The 20,576-nt window shown below is 29.2% G+C and overlaps 1 protein-coding gene across 1 annotated transcript; it reads left to right on the plus strand.

The window, feature by feature from the left end:
• The first annotated feature begins 18,674 nt into the window (after positions 1-18,674).
• LOC135949901 (uncharacterized protein DDB_G0275275-like) lies at positions 18,675-20,146 on the plus strand. Its single transcript, XM_065499353.1, has 2 exons — positions 18,675-19,236; positions 20,142-20,146. Exons 1-2 carry the CDS (start codon positions 18,675-18,677, stop codon positions 20,144-20,146), a joined length of 567 nt encoding a protein of 188 aa, XP_065355425.1.
• Positions 20,147-20,576: the final 430 nt, after the last annotated feature.

Consider the following 20,576-nt stretch of genomic DNA (forward strand, 5'->3'; position numbering starts at 1 on the left):
CCATAAAAAATAAACGTTATATATGTTGTGCAATTTAAAGGTCTGGCCAAAAGCGACAACAACAAGAATAACAAAATAAGTCAACGTTCTGTTAAAGTGTTGAACAAGAAAGTTAAATGTAAGCATTTGACATTTTAAGAGCGATGGGTTCGTTCAGATACGCTAATAGAAACATTTGCTTTATGACTATATTGTGTGCAAGTATTATATGTTTAAATGTGACAATGTGTGGAGGTACATATATATTTTTTTCCATATCTGTTTGTGTATTTGTCAAACTAGGTTTGTAGGTTCTATGGTTTGTACTTTCATACTTATTATATTTATTCTCACTTTCGTTTGCTGCCTAAAAATAAATATCAAAAAAATACGTTGAAAAAGAAAAGTAGATCCTTAACAAAAGAACAGCAAATAAATAGAAAGAAATGAACAATTTCTTAAAACCCCTTTTATTATAAGAAACAAATATATAATAAAGTGAACAACAACAATAGCAACAGTAAAAGCCACAAGTATTGGGTGTAATGATATATATTGGCTTGTAAGACAGAAGTAGGGAGATATAGAAACGAAAACTGAAATTAGAGGAAAGTAAGTACAGGGAGAAGAAATGGTTCACAAATTAGAGCCTGATCTGTGACAACCTGACAGGCCTATAAATGCATTTAGTCGGTCAAGGCCCATTGCACAGTGGGGCAGAATCGAAATTTTTTGGAAATAAATCTGGCATTTCTAAACGGCTGGTCCGATCGGGATAAAATTTTACGTGGGCATAGCCAAGGACCATCGATTTCAAGTTATTAAAATGGGCTATAAATATGATCCAGGGGCATCGATATGGGGGCTCAAAATAGGGTACCTTCGACATGCAATTTTTTTAAATACTTGCCATTTTTTTGTTTCCCATCCGATTTCAAAGATTTTAATATTTTTGAAAAGCTATTGTGCTATTTATCTCTTCTAATTTTTCAGTTATAGGCATTCAAAAATTTTAATTTTAAAACTTGGCCGTAATTTTGGACCGAATGGACTCGAATTATTTTTGATAGTTAGACAACTAATTTAGTAATAATGTACAAAAGATTTGAGGTAAATAGCTACTATGGATCCAAAAATACTATGGAAAAAAAAATAGTAGATTTTTGCTGTTTTTTGGGCGAAAAGGTGACTTAACTCTTTTATTATTAAAAAAAAACGTTCTTTAATAATATATAAAAATTTTATAATTTTCTGTAAGGTATCTTTATTGAGAATATTCTGGTATAAAAAACATGTAAAATTTTTCAAATATATCGTCCCTACTACCTGCGGAATTTGACCTATTTTTTATTAAAAATTCAATTTGGGCCACATGTTTTAAATTCCCAAAGCTGGCATCAAAAACAAAAAAAAAGCAGCATTCGAAACCTTGATGTGTTCCTTATTTATCTCCAAAGTATTTTAGCAGCACCGAAGGAAATGTGCACCCTATAGGCAAAATTGTAAAACTACCATTTTTGGGATTTTCGCTCCAATTTTTAGGAATTGCGGGATTGCTTTTGACCTTTTGACAAGATTTTTTACACCTTGTTATTTAGAATGAAAAACATAAAAAACATTAAAAATTTCATTGAGTTTCGTTAATAAATAAAGATTTTATTACATATTCATTGTGTTTCTAAAACTACAATTTATATCAAAATTTTAATAGGATTGCAAATATTAGGAACAATTTGATCCACATATTCCGAGCTATATCGTTTTGTTTAGATAAGTTTATTTTTGGTCTAACAAAAAAAATTCAAGTCGATATCAGATTCAAAAATATGCCACTTTAAAATTAAGTTTATCAAAAATATTGGACTTTTTCTTACTAAAAAAATTTTATAAATTTTTTTAATATTTTATTCAACACAAGTCATTGGTTATGACTCAGTCACATTAAGAAAATTTATACAAATTTTTTAGTATGAAAAAGTGCAATTTTTTTGATGGACCCACTGTTCATTGATACAGTCAGAGACTAAAGTTTAAATACACCTTTATCGTATTTTTAAGAATTATGTTTGTAAAGTCTATATTTTTTGTTATTTATGAAACTAAATAAAACTGCATACTTTTAGTTTTCTTTAAACAATCAATATTTGAGATTGTATTTAAACTTTAGTCTCTGACTGTATATCAAAAGCATCATCAAAAGACCGGTCAAATGCAAAGAAAACAAGTAAGAAAGAATGGTCGGTCAAGCCCGGCCATATAATACCCTACACTAAGTAAAAGAGCAAAAACATTTTTCTTTTAAAATTTAAATAATTTATATTTTTGAGTGATTTTCGGAAGTGAGCCTTATATGGGGGCTATGACCAATTATGGACCGAACACCATGGAATTAGGTAGTGTGATTTATGTCTATATGAAAGCTTACTATGTTGAATTTTGTTAGTATACCAACATTTTTAAACGATTTATGCACGTTAAAGTGATTTTCGGAAGCGGGTTTATATGGGAGCTATGACTAACTATGGATTGATCGTAACAAAATTTGATGACATGAATTTTGTATATAAAAAACTTATTTGGAGCGCAATTTGTGGAGATACATTTATAAATTAAACATTTATGACCGATAAAGTCCAATTTCGAAAGGACATTTGTAATGGACCGATTTCAGACAGTTTCAATAGGCTTGGTAATTGGGCCGAAAAAATACTATGTACCAAATTTGATCGAAATATCTTCAAAATTGCGACCTATAATTAATCGACTCAGAAAGTGATTCTAAGTCGATCGGTATAATTTAAGGTGGGTGTTAGACTAATATTTTTGGGCGTTACAAGCATCTGCACAAACGCATAATACCCTCCCCAGTATGGTGGTGTAGGTTATAATGAGTTATAGTTCCCTCATCCTCCTAATTATGACAAACTCTACAGTAATCTTTATAAGGGAGTTCAATATGGCAAATACACCAAACCTACAATGTGCAATGAGAATTGATACTAAAGCTATGAATAGACGATTGTCAGATCATGACAACAAAAAATGTTTAGCAAAAGATAAATTGTCAGTTCAGACGATTGTAAGAAAACCTCATATCTTGCAAACATTTCGGAATTTTGATTTGCTCTCTGAGGCAAAGTTGTAGTTCTTGTCATAAAGAACAAAAAATTGTGAACATATAAAATCAAAAAAACTTCATCTTCAAGATCAAAATAGCAAAAAACTTTAAAAGACTTTAAGATGCATAAAATTGACCATCTTTCCTAGGCAAAGTCATGACATAGGTACGCATTAAGAGATTTGAAAGAAGAGAGTGGAATCTCAAAAAATTCATCAATGATCAAAAGGTCATGTAACATTGCTCCTTCCCTTGCAATATCATCCGCTAAATTATTGCCATCAGTGAGTGTCCCCATGTCCCTTCACCCATATTAGTAATATTGTCGAATATTGTCTTTGTATTATTTGAAATAAACTGCCTAAGATATTCTTTATACCCCTAACAACCAGACATAAAACCATAATAAATATATAAGCATACACATAAAATTGTAATAATAAAACAAGAAATTGTGGGTTTTGTTTTGAAATTGAGAAATTAGGTTAAGAATTTCTTAAGTTTTTTTTTTGTGTGTAACTCTTTTGCTATACGAAAGGACGCTGCAATGTTTTCTTTACAATTATTTATTTTGTGTTTAGGGTTAACAAATGTTGCCCAACATAAATCTTGATCTGGGAAAAGAAACAAAACAACAAACATTCAAATAAATAAATATAAAGAAATTATCAATGGGATTTAAAGAAAGCTAAACATTAAAATTATAAATTTAACAACTTCTTAAATAAATTCAAATAGTTTCATATTTATTTTTGGTTTTCATTTAAAACCTTTTTGGAAACTCTGGTTGTATACAGTAATTTTATGATAAGTATAGGATAGACGGATAGCAAATTCTCGGCTATAAATAATATAGTTTATTATAGTTATAATAAAAATGTTTTGGTATTTAATTACACGCTGGTTTTTACACATAAAACCAGGTTAAATCAAAGGAGTTAAGGTTATAGTTTTATGGTCTTATTAATGTGTAGAAATATTATTAAAACTTTGTTGGAATTTTCAGGTATAATAAAAGAGGTGTAATAAATAAGTATTCACTTGCAACAATATACTTTTTCACTCGGCTTAATTAAATATATAGCAAGTGTTTCTACGCAGTTATAAATTTTTATCACAAACGACTTTATGGTTGCACATATTTTATTCAATAATAACTTGTTTCCCGACTCATATTTTATAATTATATGTATTTCGCTTTATGATTGCAAATATTATTGATTTTAAATGATTTTATATCTGGGATAGCTTTAACTAAAACAAAATTATGATATTAGGTTCATGACTTAAAAAGTAGGGATTTTTTTCAAATTGTTAGCTTTAATTTTAAACATTTGTACAATATGAATTTATTCAAAGTATTTGCTATTGTTAACTACCCAGTATGCAAAATGATTCGAAGTTATGTCGAAAATGAATCATTTTTTCATAACATTTGATCGATATCGACTTCGATGTAATGTCGAGAATGTGCGTGTTTTCCTAAGTAGAGTGCAGAGCGATAAAGAGTCGAAAATTATTTATTATTCTCATTCTAATTTTTATCGATATACTATACCTTTTTCGGTATTAAAAATGTTCTAAATTGATTCGATTTCGATTAAATATATGAACAATTTCGTATATTTTATACCATCGAGCAATTTCTTCTTGAAATAATGCATATTCAATACCTTTATTATTCAATAATGTTGCGTTAGATGTGTTTTCATTTTCAAATGCAATAAACTCTGCACATATTTCTGATGTTTGCTGATTATGAAGATTCGAATTGTCAAAAATAACATCAATAATTGGCTGCGCTTTTCTTTTAAGACGTCTTTGATCCATTTTTCGTGTTAAACTATATTTTTATGAATATGTTATTGGTAGGATTAGAAATAAAATTTTATTTTCTCACAAATTGACAAAAGAATAATATGTATGTATGTATATGAATTTGTCAATTTGTTTAAAAAAAAAATTTGACATTAAAAAAAAACTCGAACATTATTCGCCATTTCTATAAAATATTAAAATACGATATTCTAAAAAATGTAGATTGGATAGAGCATCATAATAAATTCATATTTTCGATTTTAATTCGAAATAAGTTCGATAAAAAGAACTGACTCGAAATGTTGCATACTGGGTAAGACCTTTTCCCATATTTCTGGTAACATATGGATTCCGAGCCAAATAATCTTTTGAAGCCAAGAACGAATCAGATAGAGCGTTCTGCAACGATCGAAACAAATATTAGTCGATCGGGGCAAGGTCTGGTCTTCAAGGCAATTCTTTCTAAATAGTTTTTAACATGTATTGCAACATGTGGCCATAACGGCCAATACTCGCTTCAAACGAATCATTTGCTACAGGTTCCCAGTGATAGTCTGGTCAGACTTCAATAGCTCATAATAGATAAGACCCTTTTGCAACCACCAAATACAGAGCATTACCTTAGCGCTATGAATATTTGGCTTTTGTGTCAATTCGGATGGTCGACCGGGCTTCTATTCGATCTTTTATGATTCGGGTTATCGTAATGGATTAATTTTTGGTGCAAAAATGATTTTATTTTATGGCATTGAAGCAGCATTTTAGACATACAAAATCGTCTTTCAAGGTCTCTCAGCTTCATTTCGTATGGTACCCATTTTCTCTGATTTTGGGTGAATCCTGCTGCTCACAAACGTTTCAAATCTCTTGTTGAGTTCGACAACAATCTTCATGAAGCAATGCTTCAAAATTCTTGGTGTTCAAATTTGTTTTGCTCCCCTAGGCGATCTTAGTCTTCCTTGTCTATTACTACGTTTATATGTAGACTATTCGCAAATACAAATTATTTACAATTAACTAAACTCTCTGTTTATATGTCACTTTAGTTACGAAAATTCTTGTTTTTATGTGATGCCGGATGGTAAAATTAAATCACTTGGTAGGCTGTTATTGAACAAAATGTTATATATTTTTTATTTTTATACCCTACACCACCATAGTGGGGAGGGTATAATGCGTTTGTGCAGATGTTTGTAACGCCCAAAAATATTAGTCTAAAATCCACCTTAAAGTATACCGATCGACTTAGAATCACTTTCTGAGTCGATTAAACGATGTCCGTCCGTCCGTCCGTCTGGTTGGCTGGCTGGCTGTCCATGTAAACCTTGTGCGCAGAGTACAGGTCCCAATTTTGAAATATTTCGATCAAATTTGGTACATATTACTTTTTCGACCCAAGGACCAAGCCTATTGAAACTGGCTGAAATCGGTCCATTATTTCACCTAGCCCCCATACAAATGTCCTCTCGAAATTGGTCTTTATCGGTCATAAATGTTTAATTTATCTATGTCTCTACACAAATTTCACTCCAAATAAGTTTTATATACACAAAATTCATGTCACCAAATTTTGTTACGATCGGTCCATAATTAGTCATAGCTCCCATTCGGAAGCGGGTCTACTTCCGAAAATCACTTTAACGTGCATAAATCGCTAAAAAATGTTGGTATACACACTAAATTCAACATAGTTAACTTTAATATAGACATAAATCACACGACCTAATTTCAAGGTGATCGGTCCATAATTGGTCATAGCTCCCATATAAGACCCACTTCCGAAAATCACTCATGAATATAAATTATTGATATTTTAAAAGAAAAATATTTTTACTCATTTACTTAGTGTAGGGTATTATATGGTCAGGCTTGACAGACCATACTTTCTTACTTGTTTTTCATTGTTTCCATTATTCGATAGCATTTTAGTAGCACTATGATTAAAGCAAGAGGTAGGTTTTGGCACTTCCAATATATTACCAAGAACAAGAACCTTATAACAAGAGAATACTTGTGGAATTTTCAGCCAGCTAGCTCCTTTTGTTTGGGCCCTTCATGTTTTCAACAGACAGACGAACGAACACAGCTATCTAGATGTGTTTGGAATTTCAAATGGACCGAGAATATGTATACTTGTGTTTGTCTGCGATTAATATTTCAAGATGTTACAAACGGAATAACAAAATCAATAAAAAATCAAAAAAAATTTGACTTATTTCATGTTGAAATATTTACATTCGTTTTTTACATTAAAGCTTTTTCCAATTTTTGCTTGCTGGTTTAAAGTCGTTTTCTTTAGAATACTTTTTCAATATATCGGTGTCTTTCTGTTGCTTAAATGATGTTTCCTTTTTTAAATAGCTTGCTACTAGTTTTTGCTTATTTCGCTAGCAATATTCTTTATACTTTAGTGGATTTTTCTTTAATTTTTCCCAAGCAGCGTATTGTTGCTTTCCCTTTTTCTTTTCTCATATAAATATTCATGACTTAATAATAAAAACTTCTAATTTCGAAAAATAACACACTTACGATAGCGAACGCGACACACTTGGCAAAATGAAAATAAAATGTTTAGAGTGATTATTGTAAGCAATAACCTTTTTTAGTGAAAACCACTAAATTTTGATTTGAATACAAATTTTCAGGCACTGGAGTACAACGATCGTGACAAATTTAATTGTCGATGCCGTTGGAACATTCTGTGGAACTGCTTGTATTTATTTCAGAGAAATACTCATATTAATATTTAGTAAATAAGTTCTAATACATATGGCAAGTCCCAGAAACAGTCTACCAACAAAAAATTTTAGTTTGATTTTAAATGAATCAAACTTGGAATTTTTGAATTGTAATATTAGACTAGATATGCATATTATATTTTATATATAAACAAAATGTATTTCAATGGTCATTCGTATAAAAATGATTACCAAATCCAACACTAGCTCAGATATCTTAATTTTATACAAAAAAATTAAAGTTTTTAATGTGTTCTTATCATTACTTAAGTGTTAACAAATTGTTTCGATTGACAGCAATATTTTTGCGCATTTAATTTAGAAACAAATTAATTTTGAGTAGTTTCACTTTGAATGGAATTTTTCACAACTTCTCACGGAAAAGATGGTAATTTTCTAGCTACTGGAAAAATTGTTTTCCGTTTTATGAAAACATTAAATGTTTGTTCATGCAAATAAGTTATATTATAATTCTCTTTCACTCATCTTTTTTTTAGGAAAAATATTTTGTGTTTTATTATGCAATATTAGCTAAAATTACGAAAAAACACTTCAACTTTTAAAGATACTTCCATTTTTTGTAACGTGCGCCACAAAACTTTGCAATCAATTATTTAGCAAGAAATGGAAATTAAAAGGTAATATCTTATGACATTTGAAATTGCACTTAAATCTCACTATAGCGTATAGTATACGTTGGAGGTATCTTAATTGAAAACCCAAACAAATTTCATATTTAAATATGAAAATGTGTACGTTTTGCCCATATATCTAATTATAAATCAAAGACACAATTTATATATAAATCATAATTAATTACTTCTACTTAATTTAGTGCAGTCATTTTCCCAATGCATTAAAGTTTTTTTTTCATTTTATTAGCACAAATTTATTAATAATTAAAATTTTTCTCGCTGACAATATAATTTTCTCAAATTTGTCATAAAATTTATTTATGATTATAGCTTTAGGTACCACCAGCTAATTATAATTATTCTTAACAATTGCTTTTATATTTAATAATAAGTATCTATAAGAAACTTAATACATATTTGCATTAAACGACAATGAAGTGTCTGGTATTTAATGTTGCAAACTTTATTTGCATATTTATTATCAGTATATGGGCCATAAACTGGGGCCGCCATATTTATTGGTGTCATGTTTTGTTAAATTTTAAATTATTATGTCTCATATTTCTCATTATGACACAACAAACAGCAGCAACAATAATAATTAAAATATGTAAGTCTTCTGCACAAGTAAATTTATTATAACAAATAAAAGTAACAAAAACAACTGTAATAAACATAAACAACAAGAGTCATACTATACAAACATACAGAATCATACGTTTACGTTACCAACTAAATAAGAAGTAGAATTTTGTGAAAAAAAATAATTATGAAAATATATACAAATACTACTAATACAGATACTAAATATTACTATGGTAGTACGTGTCAGGGATGAGCCAACTGTAAACTGGTACTTTTTGGCTACAAAATAATCCTAAAAAGGACAATGGCTTTGTATTGTGCATATTTTGGATTTTCCTTTGGTTTAGCTACATATTTATATCATGAATCATATTTGTCTCAAAAATCTTCTAACAATCTTCGCTTGTTTGCGGCTAATTTTGATTATGGTTTTTATGTCGCGTTCTTGTACACATCTTCTTTCAACAACTGGAATACTTCTTTCAACAACAACGATTTAATACAAAAACAGGAAAAAACGCCAAATAAAGCTTGATTATCGGTAAATTTTTCATTTGATGTTCTAATGTCACGTTCTAGTACACATCTTACAAAGTCCATATATCAACAACAAAATAATAAAAACAAACAAAAGTGGCCAAACAAATGTTAAGTTTTTACGTAATAAAGTTCATGTACCAATGTCACGTTCTTGTAACAAAACAGTCGTTTCTTACCAATACTCCGATTGTATTTATCAGGAGGATGAACATTTTAATTAGACTTAAAACTTAGTGGCTTTAACTAAAAAAAGGAATAATAACACAATATATATTGTTTGATTTTCAAAGTGTGTCACGTTCGCTATAGTAAGTGTATTTTTTTTTCATAAAAACGTGTTTTTATTACTTTCGCACACATATTTAAATGTGAAAAACGTATCGAGAATGAAGCACAGTGGTTTAGAAACTTTTTTTGGAAATAATTCGGTATCTTGTGAATTATTGGATATGTTGTTACGAAACTTCACATGGAATGAGCTGAGGTGTTTTCGAGTTGATTTACGTTTGTTCAGCTTCCTAGCGATAATGGCGGCCAGTGCGTAGCCCCCCAAAGTTGGTCACCTCGGGTCTCAAATTTTTTTAAAAAAATCGCCAAAAATGCATTTATGATCCGAATGTGCTGAAGTGTAGCTTATCTCTATTAGTTGAAGAGATATTCAGGTTTATTGATTTATTTTTTTAAATCTTGGTCGATCTTTTTATGGTTTTTTAGATATGGCGGGCCTACGGAGGGTCTAACTTTATTTTTAAAATATCAGGTATATTGACGATAAAATTCTAAATAAAATAAAAAAGTTATACGCATCCAAAGTTGTAACTTGTATTTTTTCTTTTGTAGAAAAAATTTTTTTTCGGTACTATATAGTATTTTTATATGATTCGGAAAGACAGTTTATAGGACATATCACCCCGCACACCTACCCAAACTTGGCCAATATTTAAGAAAAAAATTCAGTTTGAGTAAAAAATTCTAAAAAGGCAAAGCACAGATCCACGACAAAGCTCCATATTTGTATAACCCCATATGTTTCTTAAATACTTAATAAGTGGTTTTACTACCACACGGTAAATAACGTCACAGTATGCACTTTTCTGAAAAAACTCAGTTTTTGGAACACATTTTCCCCGTTTTAGGAATTTCGGTATTTGAAAACAAAAAATTTCAAAAATTCTAATGCTATTAATTTAAGGACATTTTACTATATAGTGTTTTCAAATTTTGTTATGATACCTTCAACTGTTAAAATTTTACATTAATTCAAATTTTGTATTTTTTTTCGTTGAAAATTACCATATTGTATTTTTTTAGTTTTTAAGGCAAATGACGTCCGAAAATTTTATAAAATTATTTAATTTCACTAAATTATCAATCCCCAAGCCCGAAGGTTTTCACCAATGTCAAATACTTATACAAAAAGCCTTCAATTACTCCTCAGAAGTTCCACAAACCTTGCCCCCTTTGACAAATTTGTACGTTTTTTCATATTCCAATTTTTTACAAGTTCCAACTTTGGATGCGTACAATTTATCTTTTATTTTGTCATCTGTTTATAAGTTTATCTTCAACACAATTGACACAAACATTTCGAAATTACATATTTATGTGTAGAAAACCACACACCAGGGTAAACAACGACTCTCTATAAATATCTGGTTATCAAAACATATTTCTGAATCAATTAATGCTCATAAACAAAAAAATTTCTTGAACATCACTAAACATTTTTTTTAATTGTATTAAAAAGATTAATTTTGTGTCGTTTCCCACACAAGATTGAGACTAAGGTTAAAAATAAAATAGCGGAGTTCAGTATTAAGTGCGAATGGTATTGCATCATTGCAAATGCAAAATTGTAAATGTTTTTGTGTGCATTTTGTTATTGGATTACGGTAAAATTTTGCATTTGCAATGATGCAATACCATTCGCACTTAAAAGTGAATACCGCTAATGCTGTAAAAATTATTTTCCAATTCGAAAATTTTTAAATTTGTTATATGCAGTCGAAAACGAGGTCTTTTTTGTCGCGTTCCTGATCACATGTTTTCTTGCTAATATTTTGGATAAAACAGAAAGTCAAAATGAAACAAGGAAAAAGTATTAAGATTTATTTATAGTTTTACTTATAAATTGTATGAATGTCGCGTTCTATGTACAAAATTACAAAGTTCTAACTTAAACATCTTGGAGACTTTTTTATATTAAAATTATTTAAATAACTTTGCTATCTCTTTATTTACTTTATTCTTGCTTCCAAATTTAGTCTTCGTTCAATTTAGTCTTTGGTTTTTATGAAATGTTTAAATATTTTTATTTTATATTTATTTTTTATTTTACTAAATAAAGTACCTATGGAATGATATATTAATACCATATATCAATCAAAATAATTTAAGGAATATTTAGCTATTTAAACAAATTTTTATTCAGTCTTATTAGTTTATCACAAATGAAACATTACATTTGCATAAAATGAAGGCCAAAAAAGTAACAATATTTTAATCCCTTTAGTACAATTTGTAATTTCTGTTCTGGCGCTACCACTTAATTACGAAATAAACTTCTATTCTCTTTTTGTTTTCCACAGTCTCTTTCTACTACTTAAACATGAATTATGACTTTGTATACATAATTATTTTGTTTCCACTTTGATTGCCACAACTAACTACTAATAAGACATACACGTACACATTTAAACTACTATAGTATTTTAGTTTATAAAAATGTTGTTAAGTATATAGCAAAATGTCTCTTGGGTGTGCACAAATGAGTTGTTAGAACCCGACAGTTTTAAGGGAGTCCTTGAGATGATTTGTTGTTAGAAAGTACAAAAGTTAGGTTGTTTTTATCTTTGGAGTATTAAATTAAAAGTAAATTTATTTTATGTCTGACTGAATATCGAGTTTTACTTCAAAATATATATACTCCACTAAATAGACAAAATTCGATAGTAATTTAACTGGTTAATGCCTGTCAAAAAAACTTGCATGCAAGTTAGTGGGTTATTACTATTAGTTAAGTTCCATGTGCTACAGGTTTACTTTTATATAAAACAACTTGAGTGTAAGTTTGTGTGTGCTTAAGACCTTGAATATAATTGTTATTAAAATTAAATTGTCATAAACACAACATGCTATAAAATAATTTTAATTTAAAACTATTTTTAGCAGTTGTTATGTAGAAATTTAACTCTGTCAAGACACTTTTGAAGTTGAAACCAACAGCCTTGAATGTCTAAGTGCTTCTTGCATAGTTTATGTGTTTTCCAGAGATTTTAATTATGATTTTAAATAATTTATTTTCTTTTATTGATTTTCTAAAATGTTGTTGTTGTTGTTGCTGTGTATTTTATGAATAAATAATGTATGTGTGTATGTTTCAAATATTAAAAGAAATTTAAATTTTAACGAGTAATTTAAAAACATAATTGTTTGCATTTTTAATCAATTAAGGATTGTTGTAATGAATAATGCATTATTTGTATACACTTAACTATGAGTGGCAAGGGTAACATTTTTTTAATTGTCCATATTGAAAATATTAATTTTGTGTGGTTTCCCACACAAGAATGAGTTGAGGTTAAAAATAAAAGCTTTCAACAATTCTTTTACAATTCTTAGATTTTTACATTTTTCTAGATGCAGAAAAAAACGAGTTATATATTTTTGTTTTTTTCATTTTTGGAAAAAAAAATTTCGAATTATTTTTTTTTTTAAATTTAAAATTTTAATTTTTTTTTAATATTTAGCGAAAAAAAACTTTTTGTTAAAAAAAAATTTTGGTGAAAAAAAAAATTCGGGTTAGAAAATATTTTTTCCGATTTTGACCCTTTGTAGGGTCTTATATACGTCCTTGCAAAGGTTTTTAAAATATCTATCATTAGAGATCCATATTGTCTATATTAATAACTTAGTAATCCAGATATAGGTAAAAAATAGGTCAAAAATCGAGGTTGTCCTGCAGACAAAAACGAGTTATATATTTTGTTTTTTTTTCATTTTTGGAAAAAAAAATTTCGAATTATTTTTTTTTAATTTTTTAAAATTAAAAATTTGTTTAAAAAATTTAAATTTTTTTTTAATATTTATCGAAAAATAAACTTTTGGTGAAAAAAAAAATCGGGTTAAAAAATAATTTTTCCGATTATATACGTCGTTGCAAAGGTTTTTAAAATATCTATCATTAGATATCCATATTGTCTATATTAATAACATAGTAATCCAGATATAGATAAAAAATAGGTCAAAAATCGAGGTTGTCCTAGTTTTTTCCTTAAAACTCAGCCATATGTGGACCTATTTTAAACAACAACCGAGCCGGAAGAATTCCGGAGATATTGATGTATGAATGGTGTATATAAGTTATTTGGGGGCTTCGGAAAGTTGATTTCAACAGACAGATGGACATGGCTTAATCGACTCCGCTATCCATAAGGACCCATAATATATGTATATACTTTATAGGGTCGGAAAATTATATTGTGGAAATTACAAACGGAATGGCAAACTTATATATACCCTTATCACGAAACAAGAAACTAATTTTAAGATTTCCCTATTGTTTCACTTCTAAATTAAATCCATGTCGCATTCTAGACTGTGGAAATGCATATGTACGAAATTACAGAACTCTAACTTTGACCTCCTGGTAATCTTTTATTTGACCTTTATTTAGCACTAAAGCAAATGTACCTGGCACGATATATTAATTACATATATCTATTTAAGTTTAACTGCTCTTATTGCAGTTTTCATACTTTTCACTATAATGTATATATATTCTGGATCGTTGTATAAAACGGAGTCAATATAGCTATAGTCTGTTAGTTGAAATTAACTTTCCGATGTCCCAAATATCTTTCATACATGACCAATTTATAGCAATATATCCGCTATAGTCCAATTTAGGATGCTATTTAAAATGGCTGATATTTTTCACCAATTTTTTTTCTCATATTTTAATATTAATGCCGAGGGACTAATTCTACTGACAAAAATAGCCAGGTGTAAATGTTGGGATTTTGCATTTGTTTGCGAGGCTATATTTTTACACGGAGTACATTTATACCTATTAAATTTTGAAAAGTTAAATTTATCTTACTTTTTACAAAATTTTCACTTAAAAAATCTTCAATAAAAAATTCCTTATATTTTTTAATCTTTTTTTTTTCATTGCAGATCATCATAGTGTTGCTCATGGAATAAAGCAAACAAATTAAATTAAAAGAATTCTGAAATCTAAAGCAAAATGTGGAGAGCACCGAAACTAGTAAATAAATTTAAAAAAAATAACGAAAATTGAGTTAAAAGCACAGTCAGGAAACGGCTAAATAAGTGAAAAAAATAAAATAAAACAAAACAAAAAATCAAACGAAACGAATTGTTGTAAAAAAGATGGTTATTTTAAATTAATAAAAAAAATATATATAAAAAGCATAAAAAATAGATGAATAAATAACAACTGCAAAACAATTACTATGGCACACAGGAAAACCTTTGACAATCAATGTGAAAAATAAATTTAATAACAAATATTGCACAAAAAACTGTTAGTCGTCGAAAACTGAAAAGAATAACTAAAAACGAAACAAATAAAATAAACCGGAAACCAGAAAATAAGTAACGTCAACAACAAGAAGGACAAACAAATGTTTCCATGTATTTGTAAGTTTATTATTTTGTATGTTTTATTTGAGAGTTAAATTCTGTTGCGCTCTCTTTATATTTGTTTTGTTTGTTTTGTGGGTTGGACTGCAAAAAAGCAAGGACACAGTTGTTGGTTTTTTTATTTAATATTAATTGTACAAAGACGTAAACTTCAATCAAATAACAGGGCAGGTGGTTAAAATAACTTGGCCATGGACAAACATCAAGCAAACAAACAAATAAACACAACCAAGCAACTAACGGAAACGCCTTTTACAAATCATTTTACCGTATTGTGTTTAGCTTTAAACAGATGACAATCAAGTTAACAACCAAAATAAGTTAAAAAAAAGAATTATAGTTTTTTAGCTTGCTTTTTTATTCAATATGTGGTATATTTGATTTAAGTAAGGTCAATTCTTTTTTGCCATAAATCTAAACACAATGAACAGTTTAAGTAGTCTACAAAAAATATACTAAAAAACTGTAGTAAAAGTGACTTGGCTATTTGTGGCTTTTGTAGAAAAATTGTTCTGTCTATAACTGAAAATACCAATAGCCAAAGACAACGAACTCTTAAACTACCCATAAACTGTCAGTGGTTATAAAAACAAACAAAAAAACAAACAGTTTTCCTATTGCAAAAAATGCAAAGACATGTAATAAGAACAAATTGAAAGACAAATCCCTACAAAACTTAACTAAAGCGTTAAATTGTATGAAAAAATAAATGTTACAAAAAATCAACAACAGCAGCAGACAGTTATAAAAAAGAGTGAGAAAAACTCCCTAGAACAGCACAAAAGTTAGCAAGAAAAAGTTACAAACCACAGTATAACTAAAAAATCCTTGTATACATACTCGTAATATAAATAAATGAAAGACAAACAAAAACAGCATAAAAACAACAAATAGATTCTTTTCCGTTTAACCCTTTAGCTTTTTTAAGAAAAATTTGAGATGCTAAACTAGAACTGAACTAGAACTGAACTAGAACTGAAATAGAACTGAACTAGAACTGAACTAGAACTGAAATAGAACTGAACTAGAACTGAACTAGAACTGAACTAGAACTGAACTAGAACTGAACTAGAACTGAACTAGAACTGAACTAGAACTGAACTAGAACTGAACTAGAACTGAACTAGAACTGAACTAGAACTGAACTAGAACTGAACTAGAACTGAACTAGAACTGAACTAGAACTGAACTAGAACTGAACTAGAACTGAACTAGAACTGAACTAGAACTGAACTAGAACTGAACTAGAACTGAACTAGAACTGAACTAGAACTGAACTAGAACTGAACTAGAACTGAACTAGAACTGAACTAGAACTGAACTAGAACTGAACTAGAACTGAACTAGAACTGAACTAGAACTGAACTAGAACTGAACTAGAACTGAACTAGAACTGAACTAGAACTGAACTAGAACTGAACTAGAACTGAACTAGAACTGAACTAGAACTGAACTAGAACTGAACTAGAACTGAACTAGAACTGAACTAGAACTGAACTAGAACTGAACTAGAACTGAACTAGAACTGAACTAGAACTGAACTAGAACTGAACTAGAACTGAACTAGAACTGAACTAGAACTGAACTAGAACTGAACTAGAACTGAACTAGAACTGAACTAGAACTGAACTAGAACTGAACTAGAACTGAACTAGAACTGAACTAGAACTGAACTAGAACTGAACTAGAACTGAACTAGAACTGAACTAGAACTGAACTAGAACTGAACTAGAACTGAACTAGAACTGAACTAGAACTGAACTAGAACTGAACTAGAACTGAACTAGAACTGAACTAGAACTGAACTAGAACTGAACTAGAACTGAACTAGAACTGAACTAGAACTGAACTAGAACTGAACTAGAACTGAACTAGAACTGAACTAGAACTGAACTAGAACTGAACTAGAACTGAACTAGAACTGAACTAGAACTGAACTAGAACTGAACTAGAACTGAACTAGAACTGAACTAGAACTGAACTAGAACTGAACTAGAACTGAACTAGAACTGAACTAGAACTGAACTAGAACTGAACTAGAACTGAACTAGAACTGAACTAGAACTGAACTAGAACTGAACTAGAACTGAACTAGAACTGAACTAGAACTGAACTAGAACTGAACTAGAACTGAACTAGAACTGAACTAGAACTGAACTAGAACTGAACTAGAACTGAACTAGAACTGAACTAGAACTGAACTAGAACTGAACTAGAACTGAACTAGAACTGAACTAGAACTGAACTAGAACTGAACTAGAACTGAACTAGAACTGAACTAGAACTGAACTAGAACTGAACTAGAACTGAACTAGAACTGAACTAGAACTGAACTAGAACTGAACTAGAACTGAACTAGAACTGAACTAGAACTGAACTAGAACTGAACTAGAACTGAACTAGAACTGAACTAGAACTGAACTAGAACCTGAACTAGAACCTGAACTAGAACCTGAACTAGAACCTGAACTAGAACCTGAACTAGAACCTGAACTAGAACCTGAACTAGAACCTGAACTAGAACCTGAACTAGAACCTGAACTAGAACTGAACTAGAACTGAACTAGAACTGAACTAGAACTGAACTAGAACTGAACTAGAACTGAACTAGAACTGAACTAGAACTGAACTAGAACTGAACTAGAACTGAACTAGAACTGAACTAGAACTGAACTAGAACTGAACTAGAACTGAACTAGAACTGAACTAGAACTGAACTAGAACTGAACTAGAACTGAACTAGAACTGAACTAGAACTGAACTAGAACTGAACTAGAACTGAACTAGAACTGAACTAGAACTGAACTAGAACTGAACTAGAACTGAACTAGAACTGAACTAGAACTGAACTAGAACTGAACTAGAACTGAACTAGAACTGAACTAGAACTGAACTAGAACTGAACTAGAACTGAACTAGAACTGAACTAGAACTGAACTAGAACTGAACTAGAACTGAACTAGAACTGAACTAGAACTGAACTAGAACTGAACTAGAACTGAACTAGAACTGAACTAGAACTGAACTAGAACTGAACTAGAACTGAACTAGAACTGAACTAGAACTGAACTAGAACTGAACTAGAACTGAACTAGAACTGAACTAGAACTGAACTAGAACTGAACTAGAACTGAACTAGAACTGAACTAGAACTGAACTAGAACTGAACTAGAACTGAACTAGAACTGAACTAGAACTGAACTAGAACTGAACTAGAACTGAACTAGAACTGAACTAGAACTGAACTAGAACTGAACTAGAACTGAACTAGAACTGAACTAGAACTAGAACTGAACTAGAATTATAAACATAAAATCATGCACACAAAGTGGTTAAAAATTATTTATATATTGTTTTCTTTCTATTTCTTTCCAACAGCACAAATTACATTGGTGAAAAGTATTAAAGAAAAAAGACATCAAAAAGTATAAAGAAAAAAAATGCATTTTAAAAATATTGTGTTTTTCTGTTATTTCATTTAAAGCGCGCTTGAAAGTTATTAATAACAAAACTAACAAGAATTTCAGCTAAAAATAAAACTGCAAACAACAAAATAAAATTGAAAAGGAAATAAGCCAGAAGAAATTATAAGAAATGGCCAACAATAAGAAAGTTAAAAGAGGCTCTTGCGAACTGCTGACAAATGCGCAAACCACAATAAATGAATACAATACTACATGCCAACATATAGCAGCAAAACACAAAACAAGAAGCCATTGCAACTTTGCTAGTAATATTTGCAACATGAAAAACGACAACAACAGCAACAGTAACATAAGAAGCAGTAGCAATAACTGTTTGAGTAACAAAGACAGTGGCTCAGGCAGTGGCACTGGAACTGGCAGCTCTAGTTGTAGCCAAAGTTTAAGTTTATTTCATTTTAGTTGTAATAGTCCAAACAGTATTATTACTTTCATTACAACAACTATATGTTGTTGCATGCGCAACGTACACAACAATTGGTGTTGGTGGTGGTCTCTGCAACAATGGCAACAAAAACAGTACAAAATTAAAACTAAAACTTTATCCAATTCCTCCGCTGCTTCAACAACATCAACAACTACTACATCTCCCACAACGTCATCATCGAACAACAGGAACTTTTGTACATCTTTAAAATGGTATTTCTTCTTATGGCTTTTCCTTTCTATATTGGGTAAGTTTGGCTGCTTTCATACTTTTCATCATTCTTGTTGCTATTATTATTATTATTAAAACAATTTACTTTTTTTTTTTTTCATATTTTTTATTATTATTATGATTATATTATATTTATGCATTATATGTATATGTACATAAATTATATTGTTTCTTTTTAACTGTTGTTGTAAAGTAGAACAAAAAATTGCATAAATTAAAATGGAGCAAAATAATATGAAAAAAAAACACAAAAAATAAAAGAGAAAAGTTTTAAACAACATCTTTGCTATGCAAAGTATGAAGAATTTTTATGAAAAAAGAAACTTTATTATTATTTTTATTATATATTTTTTTTTTGTATGAAAATTACCAATTAATATAACAATAATTAAATTTTTTATTACATTACTTGTAATTAGTTACAAAAAGCGAAAAACTTGATTAAAACTTTTATTGTGCGCTATGGCGTATGAGAATTATTTAGCTATGACCTTAAATATTTCACTTATTAATCATACGCTCGTTGGAAATTTTGCAAAGACAATGATAAATTTATGAGTAGAAGATTTAACGGGAATGAACTAAATAATTTTATAAGAAAATAGTTATAAGTGAATTTTGAATCGGAAAAATAAAATTTATAAAAATTACTGGAATTTATAAATTTAGTATAGAATTTCAAACTTGAAAACACAGTTGAATTAAATTTTATACCAAGTCTGACCTAGTAGATCAAGCTCAATAAATTAGAGTTAGAAATAAAATTCGAATTTTAGTATAAAGGTTAATTTTTTAATTTCCGAGTATTTATATTCTGAATACTTATATTACGAGAATCGATATACCGATGTCCATCTGTACAACTGAATCCCAAATTGGAAATCGGAATAATATTAAGTTTAATTCTCAATGAATTTTCAGGCTAAGTTGTAGACACTGTATCCCATAGTGTGCTGTAAATAAAAATTAATGATTAGAAAAATTCGAAAAAAAAACTATAAAATCAAAGTTCCAAGCAAATTTCCAAAATTTCTAAAAAACACACTTTTAATTTTATCTTTATTCGAAATTTCAAAAAAATTGTAAATTTTCTTCTTGAATCTAGGAAATTTAGTTTTTAGACCCAAATGTGTCAAAATTATTTCTTAATTTAGTACAAAATGTGAATTTTTGTACTTTAGGATAGAATTGGTAATTTAGTTTGAAATGGGAATTTTAGTATAAAGCTTAGTACTCTGTTCATATTTGCGAACAATTATGGTTGTTTCGTGCGTAAAATTTTATATACAACAATAATTTCGTGCTGAAGTGCTGCTTATGTTATTTCGTGTGGAAAAATAAGGTTACAAGATGTAT

Source organism: Calliphora vicina, chromosome 2 (assembly GCF_958450345.1).
Source record: "Calliphora vicina chromosome 2, idCalVici1.1, whole genome shotgun sequence".
NCBI lineage: Eukaryota > Metazoa > Arthropoda > Insecta > Diptera > Calliphoridae > Calliphora > Calliphora vicina.